Source organism: Nyctereutes procyonoides, unplaced genomic scaffold (assembly GCF_905146905.1).
Source record: "Nyctereutes procyonoides isolate TBG_1078 unplaced genomic scaffold, NYPRO_anot_genome, whole genome shotgun sequence".
NCBI classification, from domain to species: Eukaryota; Metazoa; Chordata; class Mammalia; order Carnivora; family Canidae; genus Nyctereutes; species Nyctereutes procyonoides.
In genome coordinates this window covers 15,530,547-15,552,836 of record NW_026575137.1, presented here as the reverse complement: position 1 = coordinate 15,552,836, position 22,290 = coordinate 15,530,547, and the positions used below count along the sequence as shown (strand labels likewise).

The 22,290-nt window shown below is 37.6% G+C and overlaps 1 protein-coding gene and 1 pseudogene across 3 annotated transcripts in view; both read left to right on the top strand.

The window, feature by feature from the left end:
• Positions 1-16,513, top strand: part of YWHAZ (tyrosine 3-monooxygenase/tryptophan 5-monooxygenase activation protein zeta) — a 36,547-nt gene extending 20,034 nt beyond the window's left edge. For all 3 annotated transcript variants that reach the window (XM_055303363.1, XM_055303362.1, XM_055303360.1), the window contains 4 exons: positions 11,192-11,315; positions 12,188-12,351; positions 12,433-12,528; positions 14,416-16,513. In XM_055303363.1, the coding sequence (XP_055159338.1) occupies positions 11,192-11,315; positions 12,188-12,351; positions 12,433-12,528; positions 14,416-14,475 (444 nt within the window). In that variant the 3' untranslated portion in view covers positions 14,476-16,513. The remainder of the gene's footprint in view (positions 1-11,191; positions 11,316-12,187; positions 12,352-12,432; positions 12,529-14,415) is intronic.
• LOC129495692 (ubiquitin-conjugating enzyme E2 N-like) lies at positions 1,194-11,176 on the top strand (annotated as a pseudogene).
• Positions 16,514-22,290: the final 5,777 nt, after the last annotated feature.

The following is a 22,290-nucleotide window of genomic DNA, read 5'->3' as shown; positions in this document are numbered from 1 at the left end:
CTCAGCTAGTAGATACAGGACTCTTGATTTCAGGGTTGTAAGTTAGAGCCCTACGTTGAGTGTAGAGATAAATATAAAATCTTTAAAAAACAAAACCCCCCAAACCCCAAGGTATGCTGTAAAGTGTGGACACAGCAGTGCACACACACATATATATATATGGTGCATGTCTTATGCTTCATTCCATATCGACACACATTTAAAAAAAATGTTTTCTAGTGTTATGTATGGGTGTAATATAACTTATTTAGCTAGTCCATTTTATTTATTTATTTATTTATTTATTTATTTATTTATTTATTTATTTATTTATTTATTTTAGCTAGTCCATTATTGACATTAGGATATTTCCTTTTTTTCTTCTTTAATTAAAGCTCTTGGGGGTGTCTGGGTGGCTCAGTTGATTAAGCACCCAACTCTTGATTTCAGCACAGGTCATGATCTTAGGGTCGTGGGATTGAGCCCCGTGTTGGGCTCTTGCTTAGCACAGTCTGCTTGTCCGTCTCCCTCTGCTCTTCCCTTGCTTGTGCTCCCTCATTTGTTTGCTCACTCCCTTGCTGTATCTCTAAAATAAAATCTTCTTTTTTAAAGTTCTTTACTAATTACTAGAGATACAGAAAACATAGGCCTAAACTGAGTAGTTTTGAGAATTCGCTTTAGGGAGAGCATAGAATTAGAGCTGGATATTGAAAGATGGGTGGTATTTAGCACAGATTACTTTAAATCAACAGTTCTTTTTTTTTTTTTTTTTAAGATTTATTTATTTTTCAGAGAGAAGGCACACAGGCAGGGGGAGTGGCAGGCAGAGGAAGAGGGAGAAGCTCACTGCCAAGCAGGGAGCCAGATGGGCCAGATGCAGGGCTCTATCCTAGGGCCCCAGGATCATGACCTGAGCCAAAGGTAGATGGTTAACCAGCTGAGCCACCCAGGCACCCCTAAATCAGTAGTTCTTAAGAGTGATCTGTGGATGCCTTTTAGGGGATGAGGGGGTGGTCCATGAGGTCACAACTATTTTCTTGATAATATTAAGTCACCGTTGACTCTTCACTGTGTGGACATTAGCACTCAAGCAAAAACTGCTGGTCTTGATACTAATAAAGATAGTAGTGGCACCATTACTGTATTAGTAATTTATATAGTTCTCACCACCACACATCCAGTTTTTTTGGGGGGTGGGGAAGTGGAGACTGGCTTTACTGTCCTTGAAACTATATAAAATCATTAGTAGCCCTTAATGTAGGTAATCTCTTTCTCTCTTTTTTAAGGTTTTATTTAATTGAGAAAGAGTGTACACAAGCAGAGGGAGAGAGAGACAAGGTGAAGCAGGCTCCCCGCTGAGCAGGGATCCCAATATGAGTTTTGATCCCAAGACCCAGAGAGCATGACCTGAGCCACTCAGGTGCCCCTATAGATATCTTTTAATATTTTGTGAGGCATAATGAGAAGTATAGCAGTTATTTCCAGGGAAAGTTTTATGATCATTTGGTGAACTGAAAAAGCTGTCCCCTTGTTTTCCCCCACAGAACACTCCCAACAAATGACAGGCAAGCTATGATTATTTAGGCTTGAGTATTTGGCAGACATCTTGAACATGAAGGAAGTGAACTTGTCAATTTAAGGAAAGAAAACAAATGGTATGATGTCTGGGCTGCCCCGCAGGATTATCAAGGAAACCCAGTGTTTGCTGGCAGAACCAGAGCCTGGCATTAAAGCCAGATGAGAGCAACGCCTGTTATTTTCATGTGGTCACTGCTGGCCCCCGGGATTCCCCCTTTGAGGGAGGGACTTTTAAACTTGAAGTATTCCTTCCAGAGGAATACCCTGTGGCAGCCCCTAAAGTACGGTTCATGACCAAAATTTATCATCCTAATGTAGGCAAGTTGGGAAAAATATGTTTAGATATTTTGAAAGATAAATGGTCCCCAGCACTGCAGGTCCGCACAGTTCTGCTATCGATCCAGGCTTTGTTAAGTGTTCCCAATCCAGATGATCCATTAGCAAATGATGTAGCGGAACAGAGGAAGACCAACGAAGCCCAAGCCATAGAAACAGCTAGAGCACGGAGGAGGCTATATGCCATGAATGATAATTTAAAATCGAGGGCAGCCTGGGTGGCTCAGCAGTTTAGTGCCGCCTTCGGCCCAGGGCCTGTTCCTGGAGACCTGGGATCAGGTCCCATGTTGGGCTCCCTGCATGGAGCCTGCTTCTCCCTCTGCCTGTGCCTCTGCGCGCCTCTCTCTCTCTCTCTCTCTCTCATAAATAAATAAATAAATAAAATCTTAAAAAAAATTTAAAAAAAAATCGATCTGATCATCAAGTGTGCTCCTGTTCTGCCAAGACTTCTTCCTTTTTTGTTTGCATTTAATGGACACAGTCTTAGAAATATTACAGAATAAAAGCACAGACATCTTCAGTCCTTTGGTGGTTAAATGCATATTAGCAAATCTGTATCTTGTCCTGATTCACTGTAAAGCATGAGCAGAGGCTAGAAGTACCATCTGGATTGTTGTCAAAAATTTAAAAGCAGTGGCCCCTCTACTTTTATTCATTTCCCCCATCATGGTTTAAGTATAAAGCACTGTGAATGAAGGTAGTTGTCAGGGTTAGCTGCAGGGGTGTAGGTGTTTTTCTTTATTATTATTTTTTTTAAAATTTTTTGAGGGGGATTGGTAGTTTTATTTTTATGCCCCCCCACCTTTTAAAGATTTCATTTATTCATGAGAGGCAGAGAGAGGCAGAGACACAGGTAGAGGGAGAGAAGCAGGCTCCATTCAGGGAGCCGGACATGGGACTTGAACCCTGGGTCTCCAGGATCAGGCCCTGGGCTGAAGGTGGTGCTAAACCTCTGAGCCACCCGGGCTGCCCCTCCTTTCCCCCTTTTTATGGTGATCTAATTGCATTGGTTAAAAGCAGCTAGCCAGTTCTTTAGAATATGCTCTCTAGCCAAGTCTAACTTGATTTAGATGCTGTAGATGGACAAACTTGATTGAACCAAAATGGGAACATTAAACAAACATTACAGCCCTCACTAATAACATTGTGACTTTGCTGTCAAGTGTAGAATCAATCCTTCAAGAAAAAGCTTGTGACCATTTTGTATGGGTTGTCTGGAAACTTCTTTAAATCTTATGTTTTAATAAAATATTTTTTGTTATTCTAAAAAAAATAAGTACTATGGTTAGAGGAATAAGTTAGCATTTTTTAAACCTAAGGAAATTAGATCACATAAGGGGAGTCTGGAACTAAGGTGGGTTTCTGGGACGGTGGTGGGTTGGTTGGTTAAGGTGACATTTTAAAGTTAGTGTTCTAGGGCACCTGTGGCTCAGTGGTGAAGCATCTGCTTTTGGCTCAGGGCATGATCCTGAGGTCCTGGGATCTAGCTCCACATAGGGCTCCCCACAGGGAGCCTGCTTCTCCCTCTCCCTAGGTCTCTGCCTCTCTTTGTGTATCTCTCATGAGTAAATAAATAGTCTAAAAAAAATAAAGTTAGTATCTATAGTGCAAATGTTTCCTATGTGACTTCTTGATTAGTTTACACAGTACTTGAAAGAAAATAGTTGATTAGAGAATGCTGGTTCAGATTAGACTGTTTTATTCTCCAAAGGTAACCCTTGTTCTGTTCTAAATGCTTTCTATATATTAACTCATTTAATCCTCACAAAACCATGTATATTATATCTACTAATAATACCCACCTTTTACAAATGAGAAACCTGAGGCCCAGGGAGATTTCAGAATTTTGTCAAGATGTTGCAGCTAGTAAACAGTGAGCTAAGATTTGAATTTAGGCAGTAGGCAGTTTATCTCCATAGTTTATGTGCTTTACAAGTCTGCCATAAAAAGAATAAGGAAAATGTTACCTTTCCTTTAATAAGACAATCCTGTTTTAAAATGAAAGCCTTTTGTATATTATTCCACACCTCTTGATAGTTAGACAAATTTTAGATAACTGAACTCAGAATATTAAAAATGAGATTACAAGAGCACTAAAGCAGATTTTTGAATGTCAAGCTTTCATACCTTATATTTGAATAGAGTACCTCCTCTGTCAGGAACTGATTGGTGCTTTATTTTTATTTTTTTTTAAATTTTATTTATTTATTCATGAGAGACACAGAGAGCAAGAGGCAGAGACATAGGAAGAGAGAGGAGGAGAAGCGGGCTCCATGCAGGAAGCCCGATGTGGAACTCTCTCCAGGGACCCTGGGACCACACCCTGAGCCAAAAGCAGATGCTCAGCCCTTGAGCCACCCAGGCGTCCCTATGTGCTTTCCTATTTATACTCTCATTTAGACCTCATAGCAGCCTTTTGAAGTAGATACTCATTTTGATCATTTTATGTAAGTAGATTTTCATTTAATTTTATAGATTAGCTCTGAGAGATTAATTCGCCTGATATTTCAAAATTAATGATGAGGGCAGCCCTGGTGGCTCAGTGGTTTAGCGCCACCTTTGGCCCAGGGCCTGATCCTGGAGACCCAGGATCGAGTCCCATGTCAGGCTCCCTGCATGGAGCCTCTTCTCTCTCTGCCTGTGTTTCTGCCTCTCTCTCTCTCTCTCTCTCTCTCTCTCTGTCTCTCATGAATAAGTAAATAAAATCTTAAAAAAAAATGTAATGAGAGGGACGTTCAGAGTCTGTCTGATTTTAAAATCTTAAAAAAAAATGTAATGAGAGGGACGTTCAGAGTCTGTCTGATTTTAGTCTATGCTTTATTTAAACCAAGCTGTTGCTCCAAAGAAGTACTTGGATACCTAGAGATTAAGGTCTGGTTCTACCAATTCAGGTAGTAGTTTTGGTGTTTTAGTTGGTTTCTAGTCTAATTGTTATCTAAAGTCATGCTTTTTTCCTCTTAATTTCAGTCTATAATCATTACTGGAGCACCAGTGATCTAGTATATCAGAGACAGATTTTTCAGTTTATAACCTTTTATTAGAATTTTTGACCAAAAAAAAAAAATATTTGACCATAATCAGGATTGAATGTTTAAGTTCTTGTTAGTAGAGGCAGGTTGATCCTACCCCAGAAAGGGCAGTCAGAACTAGATAACATGTGAGTTTATATGGTTCCTTATTTTGAATACATGCCAAAGTCAAAGCATTGATGATATGATACATAGATCATCCTTTGATCAAAGCATGAGTAGAAACTTGCTAATGTAGTCCGCCCTGGTAAATTGACTGATTTGGGGGGAAAGGTCATTACTTGATGCCATATATCGTAAGTGTTTTCACAACCTAAGAAGTTAATTGTACCTGTAGAGAAAAATTTTTCTCTCTTAAGATCTCAAGGATCATACAGTTTATCCATTGATTAGATTAAGTTTTGTTTTGTTTTGTTTTTTAAGATTTCATTTATTTATTCATGAGAGACAGAGAGAGAGAGAGAGAGAGGCAGAGACACAGGCAGAGTGAGAAGCAGGTTCCATGCAGGGAGCCCAACATGGGACTGGATCCCGGAACTCCGGGATCACGCCCTGGGCAGAAGGCAGGCGCTAAACTGCTGAGCCACCCAGGCATCCCTCGGTGCCTTCTCTTAACCATATCATTTAGCACTGGATTATGAACCATTTACACAAAGATGTTGGGTACAGGCTCCTAGTAGCATCTTGCTGCTTCCTATCCTACTTAACACTATTAGGATGACTACTGTATAAAGTCAGAATATGCATTGACTCTGATTCCACAGATTAATCGTAGATATTTTTGAAAATATTGGCCATGATATTTTTAAGACGATTGTCATTAAAAACAGATTTTTAAATTGCTGAGGCAATATTCTGAATTTTTAAATTTTAGCAAGATTACATAGATTATGTAGCCTCAATGTAGAGTGTAAGATGTTCTTTAATTTGTGTTTAACTTAAATATCCTTTTCCCTTTTAATTAGATTTAGATTAGAAAAGTTAATGTACTACCTTATACAAAGGATTTTGTAAGTGGAGGTACATTAGTAGTCATCCTAACCTTTGTTTCATGGTTAGAAGTTGTAATGTCTCATACTATGTCCTTCTTTGAAATTAGATTCTCAGAGTATCCCAGAGTAATCCTCACTTTCATTGTACTGTAGTAGATGAATGAAATTTAGAAGGTTTCATTGTATATTTAGTTTTTGTATGTTTTGATAATAGCTTTTTGTATGTTTTGATAATAGCTATTAGTTTCTTCTATTTGACTTAAATTTGCTCACCTCCAATTTTTTCCTTGTCATTACTGCTTTCTGATAAGTGCTGCTTCCTTTTTTCCTTTTGTTTGTATTTTTTTCCATCTTGGTCTTCTCCCTTACATTTGCCTCTTTTCTTGTAATTTCTAAATCTGGAAAATGTAGATTTTGTTTCTCTTTGGTCAATTTGACAAATTAACATACTTAATTGCCTCTTTAGTGCTAAAATTAACATAATTGAATAAACTCTGTATCTCCCATATCTTACATTAGAGTTGAATGAAACCACATCTGATTTATGAATCTATAAAATACCCAAGGATCACCTTATTTTTCCTTAAAATCTCTGTAAGAGTAGGTGGAGCTGACTTTTTGACTGACTAGCTGGCTTATTCCAAGTTTGGATCACTCATAAATTTATTGAGCAGAAGTCAGCCTCTTGTAAAACTTAACTAGTCTTGTCTAAAGCCATTCTTGTCATAATTCTTTCCATCTACACGATATTTTCTAGTTTCTTTACCATTCTTGCTTTCCTGGATATTCCCGTTTGTCAGTCCTTGTCTTGATACATTTTTTAAAAGAAGCAGTATACTGTAGATTTTATCTCATCAGTACATTATAGAACTGAATAATTTTCCTTAATTTTGATTCCTAATTGTATTAAGATCTTGGAATGACATTATCCTTTTTAGTAGGCATAGCACACCCTGTTGAGACAAAAAAAAATGTACCATGATTTTAGTAGTATAGGTGAGATTGCCTATTTGGAGTTGTACCTTCACAAGTTAATTGTGGCTTTGAGTACATTACATAATGTAGCTGGGCTCCATTGTCTTTTGTAGGGTAATTTAGTTTGGATCTCATGGTTAGGGTTATGGAAGGATCAATTTAAGTAATTTACGTGTCAGAAGAGTCATCTTTATTATTGAAATAACCTTATAAACTTTTTTTTCCTGCCTTGTTTTGCATAACTGTTCAAAACAGTAAACAGTATTTTTATAGTTACTTAAAACAATGGTTTATTCTTGCCATCCTGTAATTTGCCTTCACTGCAGCTCTTCATATGGTATTGGCTGGAGTCACTCATTGCTGCATTTGGGTTCTGAAATATTCAAATGGCTTTACCTAACATTCCATTCCTGGGGCCATCTTGGCCTTTTTCTTCAGTAGGGTAGTTTGACTTTTTATATGCTGACATAGGGTTCCAACAGCAAAAAAGGGAAGCTGGCAGTCCTCTTAAGGATTTTAGGCTCAGAAATGGAACTCAGTCACTTATGCATTCTCTTGGTCAAAGCAAGTCATCAGAGTTAGCTCAGATTCGGGAGAAAGGAAATAAATTCCACATGTTGATAGAAGGCATGGCATACGCGAACAGGGATGGCAAGGGAATTTTAGTGGATGCTATCTTTGGAGATTGTCTACCACAATTGTTTTTTCCTAGTCTGCTTTTTAAAATTTTTTAAAAGATTTTATTTACTTATTCATGAGAGACAGGCAGAGACAGGAGAAACGGGCTCCACTCAAGGAACCCGATACAGGACTAGATCCTGGGACTCACACTGGGGATCACACCCAGAGCCCAAAGGCAGATGCTCAACCCCTGAGACACCCAGGCGTCCCTTATCCTAGTCTGTTGAAACAAGTGTTAACCTCTTTATTTAATCTTTAATATCCAGTCTACTTGTTTCTTAAGGTTTTTTTTTTTTTAAGATTTTATTTATTTATTCATGAGAGACATAGAGAGAGTCAGAGACACAGGCAGAGGGAGAAACAGGCTCCAAGCAGGGAGCCGGACATGGTACTCGATACCCAGTCTCCAGGATCAGGCCCTGGGCTTAAGGTGGCGCTAAACCGTTGAGCCACCCAGGCTGCCCCTTGTTTTTTAAGTTTTAATGGTTCTTAGTGAATGTCATCAAAAGATATAGACAAAAGTATGCCATTTATCTCATTCTCTGCTTTTTACTTGTAACAGCTTTATTGAGGTATAACTGACATAGAATTGCTCATAGACTGTAGTGTACAGTTTAATGAGCTTGCATTCTCAACCTGTAGTCCGCATTTCACTAGAAACATTCGCCACTGTTGATACTTAACTGTTGGTCCTTTTGGTCTTTCATTAGGCCAATAAGCTGTTTGACTATTATTGTCTTGCTATTATTGACTAAGTTGTCTTGCCTTCTTATTACTTGTGGTTTTTGGTTAATATCTTTTAAAGTTTTTTTTTTTTTTTTAAGATTTTATTTATTTATTCATGAGAAACAGAGAGGTAGAGACACAGGCCAGAGGGAGAAGCAGGCTCCATGCAGGGAACCTGACGTGGGACTCGATCCCGGATTTCCACGGATTTCCAGGATCATGCCCTGGGCCAAAGCCGACTCTAAACCACTGAGCCACCCAGGCTGCCCTTAAAGTTGTTTTTGTTACAGTTTTTGATATTATGGCCAATACAGTGCTCACTTTGGGGAAGAAGTGCTTAATAACTACAGTTTAAAATTTTTTCCTTGGGAGATATTCTAGTGTAAGACAATGTTTTTAGGGATACAGAAGTTATTCATAAAAGGTGGATAGCTAAAGATGGGTTGTAACATTTCTTGACACTGCCTAAGTAACTTCTGTAAGTTGGTGTACCTTAAAGTTTTACATCTTAAGGAATTTACTCTTAATTGCATGTGTTTATGGCCTTAATCTTGACATAGAATGGGCTAAAGTCCTTGAAAAGTGAAGGATGTGATTAGGTAATGTTATTCTTAGTTTCGTTTGTCTTCCTTGCTAGACTAGACCACTTATCCACAAAGTTAAAGACAATCTTACCCACCATTACAATCTCAGTGCTTAGCACAGGGGCGTTTAAGTGAAGAATCAAGTGAATATGAAAAATACGTTGAAGTAGTGAAATATGAAATAGAAGTGCATACGTGAAAAATAACTTCCATGGTTGGGCTCAGTTATTGTCACTTGTTTTATTTGAAAATATTTTAGTATAATCTTATATATGTAAATGAGCCAAAGACTTGTTTATGGAGCCTTCTTTATTTTTTTTAAAAGATTTTATTTATTCATGACACACACACACACACACACACACACTCCTACACACACAGAGGCAGAGACACAGGCTGAGGGAGAAGCAGGCTCCATGCAAGGAGCCCGACGTGGGACCTGATCCGGGTCTCCAGGATCACACCCTGGGCTGCAGGCGGCACTAAACCGCTGCGCCACCAGGGCTGCCCTGGAGCCTTCTTTAAATTTATATATTTTTGATTTATTGTTGATTTGAAGTTACTTGTGAATTCTGGTTAGTCATATTATACTTTTTCTTTAGTTAGACTTCATTGTCTAACCTTTAACCAGTCAGAAATAGGATTTACCCTTTTGAACTGTGGAAAGCCACTATTTAAACCTAGACTGACTCCAAAACTGTTATGCTATACTATTTCCCGAGTTGGATGAATGATGTATTTTGTGTTAAGATAAAAATTTTGAAAAGGCCTGGTCATTTGTTTCTTAAATGAAAAAATCATATTAAGTTAAAAATCCACTTATTATATTAAATTGAACTATCTTCTGTTTTTGAGGCATATCCCAAAAGAGCTGCCATAGTCAGTGGTGTAATAAAGTTTTTGTTATCCTAACGAAAGTGTTCATCTGATTTTTAGGCCAGTAGTTTCAAATATTGGTTAATTAACCACAGGAAATAATGGTAAGTTAACTTCTCAACTTGAACCCCTTCCTATAATGCAGTGCAATTTGGCCCTACTGCCATGTTACTCCTACCCACATCTGGGTATCTGTAACTTCAAACTATTTTGGATGTAAGTAGATGCTATACAGACTAAACTGCAAGAAGGATAGTAACCAAGATTTAGATAACTCTTCTTTGTTAAAAGGGACTGGTTTGGGGCTAAGCTAGATTGAAAATTGACTCACCTTGATTCCTGGGGTATTTTTAGTTAGGAGGAAAATTGGGCATGGGGAAAATGGTTTTGTTTCTTGAATATTTTTATTACATTTACCTAATTGTACTACTGGAATTATCTTTTTTCCCCTTAAAAGAAAAAAAAAAATCACCAGTGTATTGGGCCATCTCCCCTTAATAAAATGATCTGAATATTTTTTCAGATTGTTAATAGTTTTAAAATTATATAGGATGAAATTTTATCTTGTGTGATCTGTAAATATGTATTTTATTAATTCAAAATCACTTTAAGGAAATTAAAGGTTTATTCTTCAGATCTGTAAATCTCATAAACCTGTCTACCACTATCTTTATTTTTTTTTAAAGATTTATTTATTTGAGAGAGAACAAGTGGGAGAGGAAGAGAAAATCTCCAGCAGGCCCTGGCTGAGCTAGGGAAGCCTGGTGCAGGGTTTGATCTCACAACCCTGAGATTATGACTGTGTCAAAAACAGGAGTGCTATGCTTAACTGATTGTGCCACCCAGGTGCTCCATACCACTCTCTTACTTAGGAACAATATAACTTTGACTTTGAACAACTTTTTACCTGTTGTGAGGTTTTGCTTGAATTGTGTTCTTCTAAATGAAGTGAATTTTGTTCTGCTTTCTCTGTTAGGGACTCTGGTAGTGTCTATTAACATTGTTGGTTTTTGCTTGAGTCATAATCCCAGAAGTTTCCTCTCGTGTTCTTTCCATTCTAATGACTACCTTGAAAATAGAAAATTTGTCAACTTGTTAGAAAAAGCTTGTTGTGAGCTCCCATGGCTTCACATTCAGTGAAGCATGTGGCCTTTATCAGCATGTAAATAGCAAGCAGTATGTGGGGAAGGTTACATATTCAAAATGTATCCTTAATAAACTCAACACTAACTTCACATTTCAAGTATCGCTATCCAAAGCCTTCAGCTTTTAAACCACAAATTTATGAGCCTATTGCATTCAACAGTTGTATTACTGGCAATAATTGGGTATTAAAATTTTATAACAGGCTACATACAGTATGCAATTGAGAAATTAAGTTTTTTCCAGTCTTGTAAATAATTTAGACTTATTGTGACTTTCTTTTCTTGCAAAGTCTCTTTTGGAAAAGTTTTTGATCCCCAATGCTTCACAAGCAGAGAGCAAAGTCTTCTATTTGAAAATGAAAGGAGACTACTACCGTTACTTGGCCGAAGTTGCTGCTGGTGATGACAAGAAAGGTATACTGTGTTTTTCAACGTGTTTGTTGAACTTGTATCAAATAACAGTATGGAAGTAGTGTCACTGAAATGCAAACAGTTGTGGGTTTTTTGTTTAATTGCTTAGAGCACTAAATGAAGAATAGTAATTTTTCATTGTTTTAGAGAGGTAAGAGGGGCAGAAAGAGGGAGAGAAAATCTTATTAAACAGGCCTCACGTAGGCTCGATCTCACAACACTGAGATCATTACTTGAGCTGAAATCGAGTCAGTTACTTGACCAACTGAGCCACCTGTGCACCCCAGTAATTAGCTTTTTATAAAGTCCTAAGAATGTACAGCTACTGTTAAATATTGGTATTTTAATGTGCATGCTTGCTGAAAAGCCAATTTTGGGCATAGGAATGTTTACTCAAATTTTAAGAGATAGTGATCACAGTATAACTGTAGAGTAGTGCACACTAGTTACTTTTTTTTTAAAGATTTTATTTATTCATGAGAGAGAGAGGCAGAGACATAAGCAGAGGGAGAAGCAGACTCCCTGTAAGGAGCCCAGTGTGGGACTTGATCCCAGATCAAGCTGGGAGCTGAAGTCAGAAGCTTAACCACTGAGCCACCCAGGCGTCCTGTGCACACAAGTTATTAAAAAACAATAATTCTGAGATGCTCGCAAGAGTTATTTTTGTGTTGACATTGACCAATGGCTAGTGTAGTGTTCCTGGAGAAGTTTTGTTTTTTTTTGTTTTTGTTTTTTTTAAGATTCTCATTTAATTAAGGTTGTTACAGCTTAATATTTCAGAGGATATTGTTGGATGATAAAGGGTATTGTTGGTGTGAGAGGTGAAGATGAAGTACAAAGTTTGTCAGTATGTTTTAGAATATTTTATTTTCCAGGGATTGTGGATCAGTCACAACAAGCATACCAAGAAGCTTTTGAAATCAGCAAAAAGGAAATGCAACCAACACATCCTATCAGATTGGGTCTGGCCCTTAACTTCTCTGTGTTCTATTATGAAATTCTGAACTCCCCGGAGAAAGCCTGCTCTCTTGCAAAGACAGTATGTATTTTACTTGTTTTGTGAAAATTTAGTAATCCTTATTATTTGAGCACTGAAATGTACTTTTTTTTTTGATCATAGGCTTTTGATGAAGCCATTGCTGAACTTGATACATTAAGTGAAGAGTCATACAAAGACAGCACGCTAATAATGCAATTACTGAGAGACAACTTGACAGTAAGTACATTACAGCATCGTGAATGGCCACTGTGGTTGAAATTATGTTTTATAGATTATTATAAGGCATATTTCTGGTTTCTTTATTGAATGTAAAATTGTATCTGCTATTAAAGCTATGAAGAAAAACCACCTTATAGAAACAAATCTTAGATCAAGGACCAAAAATGTATATTTTGATTACATATCTATTGTTAAAGATTTTATATATGTATTCATGAGGCACACAGACAGGCAGAGATATAGGCAGAGGGAGAAGTAGGCTCCCTGTGGGGAAACCTGATAGAGGACTCGATCCCAGGACCCCAGGATCACGACATGAGCCAAAGATAGATGCTCAACCACTGAGCCACCTAGGTGCCCTTGACACTAATTTTAAAATGACACCTTAACCAACCAACCCACCATTGTCCCAGAAGCCCACCTTAGTTCCAGACTCCCCTCATATGTGATAGGGTGTTTTTATTTTCCATTTCAATTTGGGTGTTCTCATTTCTTCCATTTTAGCCATAGAATAGTTTCATTATCAAAAATATACAGGTTAAAAAATATATATATATACAGGTTTACATTGTTTAAATTCCATTAAAAATGGTATTCTTGACCGTAAAGTTGCTTCCATATTGATACAGCTATGGTACTCTGTCAGTAACCTCAGTTAATAAAATTTCACATATTCTATGTGAAATTCAAATAGAACTCTATTTTGCCTAGCTAGTCTCTTAGTAAAAAATAATGACTTGTTATGGGATGTCATGCTTATCGTTCTTAGCATACTACAGACTGAAAAAAAAAAAACACCACAGCCATTATTACATTGAAAAAATCGACAGTAATTCCTTAATAATGTTTAATATCTAAATAGTATTCAAATTCCAGTTGTTTCTTTTTTTAAAATTTTTTTACTTGAATTGGGATCCAAATAAAGTCTACACCTTGCAAAGTGGTTGATATGTCTCTTTAGTCCCACAGGTTTCCCCAGCTCCTTCAGATAAATATTAACTTTGAAGTTTTGAGGCTTAGGTGAAAAAATTATGAAGTATCTGTGGTGCCCAGGTAGTGAGAGCTAGGAGTGAAGACTGCAGTGTAGAGCTTGAAAACTGTGTATCATTTTATACATGTCACTTTCAGCTTTATTCTAGTTTATTGCGTTTTCCAAACCAGGTCTATATTCTAGTGTTGAGAATCCTCAGCGAAGAGTTTTTTAGAACCACATTGTGTAAGAACTATGGGACATTTCAGTTTTTACCTCTTAGAAGATTGGGTTCTGACCATATTGTTTGCTGTTCGGCTATTTATTTTTAATCTTACAGATACACAAAAGTGTGTTTTTCTAAGCTAAAAACATTAGAAAAATTAAATTAGGAATTTAATTTAGACTTGATATTTTCATTCTTGGATTTCATGGAATGTGAAATTCTCTTTGAAGTGGTAATCTTAAGTTTTACTCAGGGAAAGTAGTCCGTCTGAGCTTGAACATGGGTTGAATTAAGATGATTATAGTTATGTACATTAAATTTAAACATTAATTTAAACATCCATTGCTCATATTGGGGCTCTTCAGAGCAGTCTGATATTCTTGTAGCTATTAATACTTAGTATTTTAAAGCATTTTTGTTTTTTATTTTCTCTCTTCTATGTATAATCCAAGAATTTCTTATATCTGACTTTGTTATTTGAAGACAACTTGCTTTGTACTTAGGATGTTTATACAGTGGTTAGGGAGAAAATGAGGGTGTTTTTGTATCTTTGAAGTTACCCTCATTGCTATGATCTTTTAAAGAAAGCTTTCAGCAAAAGCTGTGGTTACATTCTGATACCATAACAAATCTATTAAGATTTTTTTCAAAATGAAACATGCTGAAAAATCTTTCCTTCTTTTACCAGTTGTGGACATCGGACACCCAAGGAGACGAAGCTGAAGCAGGAGAAGGAGGGGAAAATTAACCGGCCTTCCAACTTTTGTCTGCCTCATTCTAAAATTTACACAGTAGACCATTTGTCATTCATGCTGTCCCACAAATAGTTTTTTTTGTTTACGATTTATGACAGGTTTATGTTACTTCTATTTGAATTTCTATATTTCCCATGTGGTTTTTATGTTGAATATTAGGGGAGTAGAGCCAGTTAACATTTAGGGAGTTATCTGTTTTCATCTTGAGGTGGCCAATATGGGGATGTGGAATTTTTATACTAGTTATAAATGTTTGGCATAGTACTTTTGGTACATTGTGGCTTCACAAGGGCCAGTGTTAAAACTGCTTCCATGTCTAAGCAAAGAAAACTGCCTACATATTGGTTTGTCCTGGTGGGGAGTAAAAGGGATAATTGGTTCCAGATACAGGTGTAGTTATTGTGGATACTTTAAGGTTTAGAGCACTTACAAGGCTGTAGTAGAAATGGGTATCCCATAGATAAGACATGTGAACCACAAATATCTGTGGAATACTCATTCTCAATGTGCACACCTTTGACTACAGTTGCAGAAGTGTTCCTTTAGTTGTGACCCAATTTACTCTGGATAAGGGCAGAAACGGTTCACATTCCATTATTTGTAAAGTTACCTGCTGTTTGCTTTCATTATTTTTGCTACACTCCTTTTATTTGTATTTAAATGTTTTAGACAACCTAAGAACAAATGTACAAGTAAAGATGCAGTAAAAATGAATTGCTTGATATCCATTACTTTATGTATATCAAGCATAGCAGCAAAACAAAAATCCCATGTATTTAACTTTTTTTTTTAGAGTTTTTTTTTGTTTGTTTTGTTTTGGTTTTTTGCTTTTGTGATTCTTTTTTTTTTTTTTTTTTTGATACTTGCCTAACATGCATGTGCTGTAAAAATAGTTAACAGGGAAATAACTTGAGATGATGGCTAGCTTTGTTTAATGTCTTATGAAATTTTCATGAACAATCCAAGCATAATTGTTAAGAACACGTGTATTAAGTTCATGTAAGTGGAATAAAAGTTTTATGAATGGACTTTTCAACTACTTTCTCTACAGCTTTTCATGTAAATTAGTTTCTTGGTTCTGAAACTTCTTTAAAAGAAATTGTACATTTTTGGAAATTTATTCCTTATTCCCTTTTGGCAGCTAATGGGCTTTTACCAAGTTTAAATACAAAGTTTATCATAACAAAATACTACTAATATAACTACTACTGTTCCCAACCATGTCCCATATTCCTCCCCTACCCTGGCGGGTGGGGGTGGGGAAGCTTTTTTTCAGAGACAGGGGATTGATTGGAAAAAAGTAATGTGTTCCATTTAAAATTTTGGTATATGGTATTTTCTAACTTAGGAAGCCACAATGTTCTTGGCCCATCATGACATTGGGTAGCATTAACTAAGTTTTGTGCTTCCAAATCACTTTTGTTTTTAAGAATTTCTTGATATTGTTATAGCCTGCCTTCAATTTTGATCCTTTATTCTTTCTGTCAGGTGCACAGGATTACCTTTTTTAGCCTTCTGTCTTGTCACCAACCATTCCTACTTGGTGGCCATGTACTTGGATAAAAGGCCGCATGATCTTTCTGGCTCCACTCAGTGTCTAAGGATACCTTGCTTCCTTTGCTTGCATCCCACAAACTATTTCCCTCATCCTATTTACTGCAGCAAATCTCTCCTTAGTTGATGAGATTGTGTTTATCTCCTTGTAAGCCCTACCTATCCTGAATGGTCTGTCATTGTCTGCCTTTAAAATCCTTCCTCTTCCTCTCTTTAAATAATGATGGGGCTAAGTTATACCCAAAGCTCACCCTACAGACTATTTCCTCAGTACCTTGCAGAAAACACCAAACAAAAATACCATTTTAAAAGAGGTGTATTTTTTTTTTCTTTTAGAATGTAAGCTCCGCAAGAGCAGGGACAATGTTTTCTGTATGTTCTATTGTGCCTAGTACACTGTAAATGCTCAATAAATATTGATGATGGGAGGCAGTGAGTCTTGATGATAAGGTTGAGAAACTGAAATCCCAAACACTGTTTTGTTGCTTGTTTTATTATGACCTCGGATTAAATTGGGAAATGTCAGCCCTTTGGCACAGTTGTCCCACTACATTCAAATAAAAGTGCAATGGTGGCCTTGGGGTCTTTCAAGGAGAAAAAAAGTCTCTTACGCATTGGGGCAAAATAATCATCTTAATGGCTTTTTTTACTGATTTCTCCTGACCCCCAGGCCAAGGACACGAAGTAATCATTTACAGCTGAGGAGCATTAAACTAGACTTGAGGAGATGGATCTCATTCAAGTATAAATTATAAATAAAATCTAAAGCTTGTCACATTTGCCTATTTATGTGCATTAGTCTTCTAAACTAGTTTGATTCTGAAATAAATTGTCATAATACTTAATAAATAATAGCTGTTAATGTTTCTACGTACTAGTGCCCAATAGATGAAGGAGGATTCCAACCTGAGATTTTTTTGCCTTGGGATTTGAATAATAAATTTTTATAACATTTTTTTAATTGTCCCAAATCCAGGCTTCATGTCTGTTTTTGTCAATATAATGGTGATATTTCCAGGAATTTGGAGAATCCAGCAATCAATGTATTTTCTGTGTGTGTGTAGTACTGGAGTTGTTAAAAAAGAAAAAAGATACATGTCCACTTCACATTTCTCCTTTGAGACAGGAGCCAGCATTGAGAGCAGGACCACTGAGGTTGGACTTGGCTGTAGCTCTGGCCTATGGTCCTTTTAGCTTTTTTGTTTAATAGCTCTGCTATTACTTCATGCTTTAAAGATCATAGAAATGGTGTGTGGGGATTGGGGGAGGGTAGTATAAGAATTTAGAGGAACGTTTGTCAAGTAGCTTAACTGTAGGTTGTCAATATTTTTTCCTTCCTGTCTTCCCTACAAAACAGTAACAATCCTGCCATACCCAAAGCATATTTAAAGCTAATAATGGCCAATTTGGAATCTGCAATCTTAGATTATTTATGATTAGACCTCAGTTTGCAAGTGAAACCTTGATTAATTGAACTCTTAACATGTTGAAAAGTCTTACATAGCCTTTGGGTATAAATCCAAGAATTTTGGAGACTTTCCAGTAGTGGCCGCGTCATTGAAACAGTTTCATATCTACATTAGGGGAGAATGGCACTTCATTTGGATCGAAGTACATAGTCCCTGCATGAGACCCTACAATATGTTAGGAACTTTAGTGCTATGTGCTCAGAGATAGTCTGACATTTCCTGTAGGGAAAGATCAAGGAAGCATAAATTGCTTTATTTTGTTGTATGTAGGAAACTAAGTGGTGGAATTGAAACATCTACAGTTTTTTTTTTTCTTATAAGATTTTATTTATTCGTGAGAGACAAGAGAGGCAGCTCACCCTGCAGAGGGAGAAGCAAGCTCCATGCAGGGAGCCCGATGCAGGACTCAATTGTGGGACTCCAGGATCATGCCCTGGGCTGAAGGTGGCGCTAAACCGCTGAGCCACCTGGGCTGCCCACATCTACAGTTTTAAAGTGGTGGCTGAAACGGGGTGGAAGGTGGCTAGACTGAGACCTCTCCCAAACGTGAAATTAATATCAAAATATTCTACTGTTCTCTACAGAACAACTTAAAGCAGCTACAGTCCAACTGGTTAATTCTAGCTCTCCTTAAGAGACTAAATGTCTAAAAATAAGGTACTGCTGGGTCTGTGTAGATATTTTAAGAAACTTGACAGCAGGCCTCTTAGGAAAACGGTACTCGAATGACAAACATTGAACGTCTCATCATGATAGATCTGCTTTAAAAACTTGAAAACCAAAAAATTTGTAGAGTTCATAATCTGATCATGCTATTCAACCTCAATTTTTTAGTCTATTTTATTTATGACTGTCAACCCCCAAGTATTTCAGAACTTGAAAGTTAACCGAAACATCAAGGCTTGGCTTACTAACTTTTTGGAAGACCTCTGTGCCTGGCCTGTATAATTACCATAATTACTTCCATAGTTACTCAGTTTATAAGAATGTCTAACCATCATCCTGGACAAGCAAGCCTATGTGTCTTTTGGATATAGAAAACAAATTGAAAGTGGATAGATTTAGGCAAAGCTGTTATCCCATGATGCCAGAAACTGAGTTGATAATGACTATTTTTTTTCATATTTAAGCGCATTCTGTCAAATTTCTTAAAGCCCAAGCTTAACCAGTCAAGTGTTCCAATTCCAGACGTTAGAACCTATCAGTATTTTAAGGAAGATGCTTGAGATTTTTTTTTTTATGCTTGAGATTTTTTGTCACTGGATGTTGGTTTGGGCCAGCCACTTTTCTGATTTATGTTTGAGTCAAGGCTTTTGCAGAATGAATGGGATCCAGACAAAGGTTATAGCATGTACGAAGGCATCAAGTCATGAGAACTTCAAAGACCACTTACACGCACCCACAAGTGAGGGACTGTAGAAAGAATAGGCTCCCGTGTGCTGTAGTGATTGTGCATACTACTGAAGACTATGGGAATGGGGAACACTATTTGGCAAAAGGAAGGTGTGTGAGACTACATTTTGAGTCAAGGCTATTTCTAAAATACAGTCTGGAAAACAAGTTTGTGGATCTGCTCAGCAGATGAATCCCAAAGCAAGGCGATTAAGGATAAAGTTAACCTATTTTTTAACAGGTTCTCTACCTTAATGACTGGTTTAGTTTGGAAGCAGGTACCATAGGGCCCAGGGCATGATCCCGGAGTCCCACTTTGGGCTCCCTGCATGGAGCCTGCCTGTGTCTCTGCCTCTGTTTCTCATGAATAAAGTCTTAAAAAAAAAAAAAAAAAGGTACTATTTCAGTATTTTATATCAAGACGAGAAAAAGAATTTAGGATTTTGTGTATTTTTTAAAAATGCCATTTGCACTTGTAAATCATGGCATGTACAAAATCAAATCCAGAAAAATGAGTTAAACTTAAGAATATCTTCGTGAGGAAGTTCATGAGGAAACCTCTCAAAATGAATGCAGAGAACTCAACTAGAAAAATTATATGTAAACTCAGACTCAGATGAACCTTAGATTTAACTGTATAAAAATTTACTAGATAGCTGCAAGTAAAAAGTAACCTATATGCCTATATAAAGTGGGCAAAGATTTTGAACAGGCATTTTTGTGGAAGAGGAAATACATGACTAGGAAATATATGACTAGTAAATACATGAGAGGTTTAACCAGGAAAATGCAAACAGGACCACAGCACCATTTTACCCCCCAATTCGTGTAATTTGGAAGTCTGGTCATACCAAGTTTTTGAGATGTAGTTTGAGACAGGAGTTTTTTGTTTGTTTGTTTTTGAGACAGGAGTTTAATTAGTATATCCTTTTGGAAGGGATGGGAGTTTAGAAAATAATTTGGCATTATCTCGTAAAGTTGACATACACATCCTTATAGTTCAGCAATTCTCTCCTGGGCGTATCTCCTAGAACACTTGGGTATGTACACCGGGAAATTCACAGCTGCGCTATTTGAATAAGCAAAACAATGAAAATCCAAGTCTCCATTGAACAAAGTTATTTTACCCAATGATACAATCTTCATTAGTGAAAAATCAACTGGGGGCACCTGAGTGGCTCAGTGGTTTAGCATCTGCCTTCTGCTCAAGTCGTGAGCCTGGGATCCTGGGATCGAGTTCTGCATCAGGCTTCTCAGTAAGCCTGTTTCTCCCTCTGCCTATGTTTCTGCCTCTTTCTGTGTCTCATTAATAAATAAAGTTTTAAAAAATCAATTATGGCCAAGTTGTTAACATTTTAATAACTAGCATACAGTATGGTATCCTTATAAAGCTCAAAAATGAGCAGATCCTTTGTTTAGGCATGCATATATGTGATGAAACTTTACCATAGATAAGAGTGAGACAAAATTTAGAATAGAGGTTACTAATGGAGAAGCAGGGAGACAGGCTAGGGCAGGACCTTGGTAAATGTAAGTTATTAGGTAATGTTAGCATGGGAATGGTGTGGTGAGTTCACAAATACTCATTAGAAAGCAATCTAATGAAGAACGGATAAAACAAGGATTATGTTAATCCAGCTCTGGGCACTAGAGGTCACAAAGAAAGGAACTAAAGGGGAACGGTGGGCCAGTAAATTCAGGAGTCAAAGGGTTGATGGTGATGAGATTAGCAGAGAAAATATGAAAAATAGTCACCAAGTTTGTTTAATTGGAATAGCACACAAGATGGTCAATTGCTGTCCTGTTCATTACACACTAAAATTGTCCTACCGTCCTTTCCATTTGACTTTGGAGGAGCTGGGAGCAAGAACTGGAGATTTGGTTAGAGGAAGGACAGCTGGAAAGGCTTCATCAGGCAACACTGAAAAAAGTGAAAAGTACAGCTCTCCAAAATGAAAGGCCGGAAAGTCTGTAAGAAGTTTTAGTAGCACATGGCCTATCCTTGTGGGGCCTGAAGAATGTTTTATCCTACAAGCCAAACCACTTCGCGAATTCAGACTATCTGAAGGTTCCGCACTCTTTAACCTTTAGTGGAAACGCACTGCATTCAGTCCTGGATCACTGAGACATCTATCACACCTCATGTATAGCCAAGTCTTAAGATTTTCATTATTTGTTTCTTATATTCCTCTGGGATTATTCAGGAATCTAACTGAATTTAATTTTTCTGTAAGAAAAATCTGACCATGAGAGTTTAAAAGTACAGAATTTATAATCCTTAAATAGTACTAGGTAAAATATAATATGGTTGTTATTTTTTTCTTTCCCAGGATTTGCAAGGGAGCTGTCCAGAAAGTAATTTTTAGAGACCTTATTCCATTCTTAGAGAACTTTGTAAGGGGTCGAAGTTGAAGAGCCAAAAAATTTGGAAATGAAAAAATTTGGAGAAAGCTTTGGCGTGCTAGGCATTCCTCTGCATCATCACCTGACTGCTCAGTGAAGGAGGGGAGGGTGTTCCAATGGGGCCACTTCACAGAATATTCTGAAATCTAATCTGTGACACAGTGACACTGCCTCGGCTCATTGGACATTCTCCAGTCAAAAGATTGTGTCTAGCTGGCTTTGCTGACTGCAGAGGGGAGAAGTAACTGTTAGAAATGGCCTGCTCTCTCCAGGTTTGTGGAGGCAAAGGTGGACGGACATGTTTCTAGTGAGCGAGGGGCAGGACCAGAAACTTCTTAAAAGGGATGCCTGGACGGAATCCTCATGCTGGAGTCTGAGGGACAGTCCAGCAGCAGCTGTCAGATAACTGGTGAGTGGCCTCCAAAGGGTCAGTGAGTGACTGAGAAAGTAGGCTTTAATATCTGTCCCAGGCAGAGAACAATGGCCAGTTCCCTTCCAGTCAAGTTAGGCCTTTCTGGTCCCCACAGAATACAACTCGGGTGGAACCATGCACCAGCCACTGCAGGAGGAAGAGGCCGTGGAGAAGGAAGCTGACCACAGGCCCCCAGCCACCGGACCACAGGGAGGAGATGTTGCACAGGAAGGGCACCTAGGTTTCCATCCTCACTTGTCAACAAGCTCAGCTCTCGGTGGACAGTGACAATGGCCAGTCTGTAAATGATAAACCGAAGGATTAGTACACTGAGAACTGAGTGAAAGAGCCCTCTGAAAGAAACCGTAACACAAATGCATCTGATATGAAGAGGATGAAAGAAAGAATGGAAGCCAAAATGAAAAAAAAATAGGACACTGAAAAAAACAAAAACAAAATGACACTAGGTAATTGAATAATATGGCAGGTAGTCCGATTTAGAACTGAAATCCAGCTCTATAAACTAAGACATATTCCTACTCCCTACTTGTTGGTTGATTGGCTTGTTTTTCAAAGAA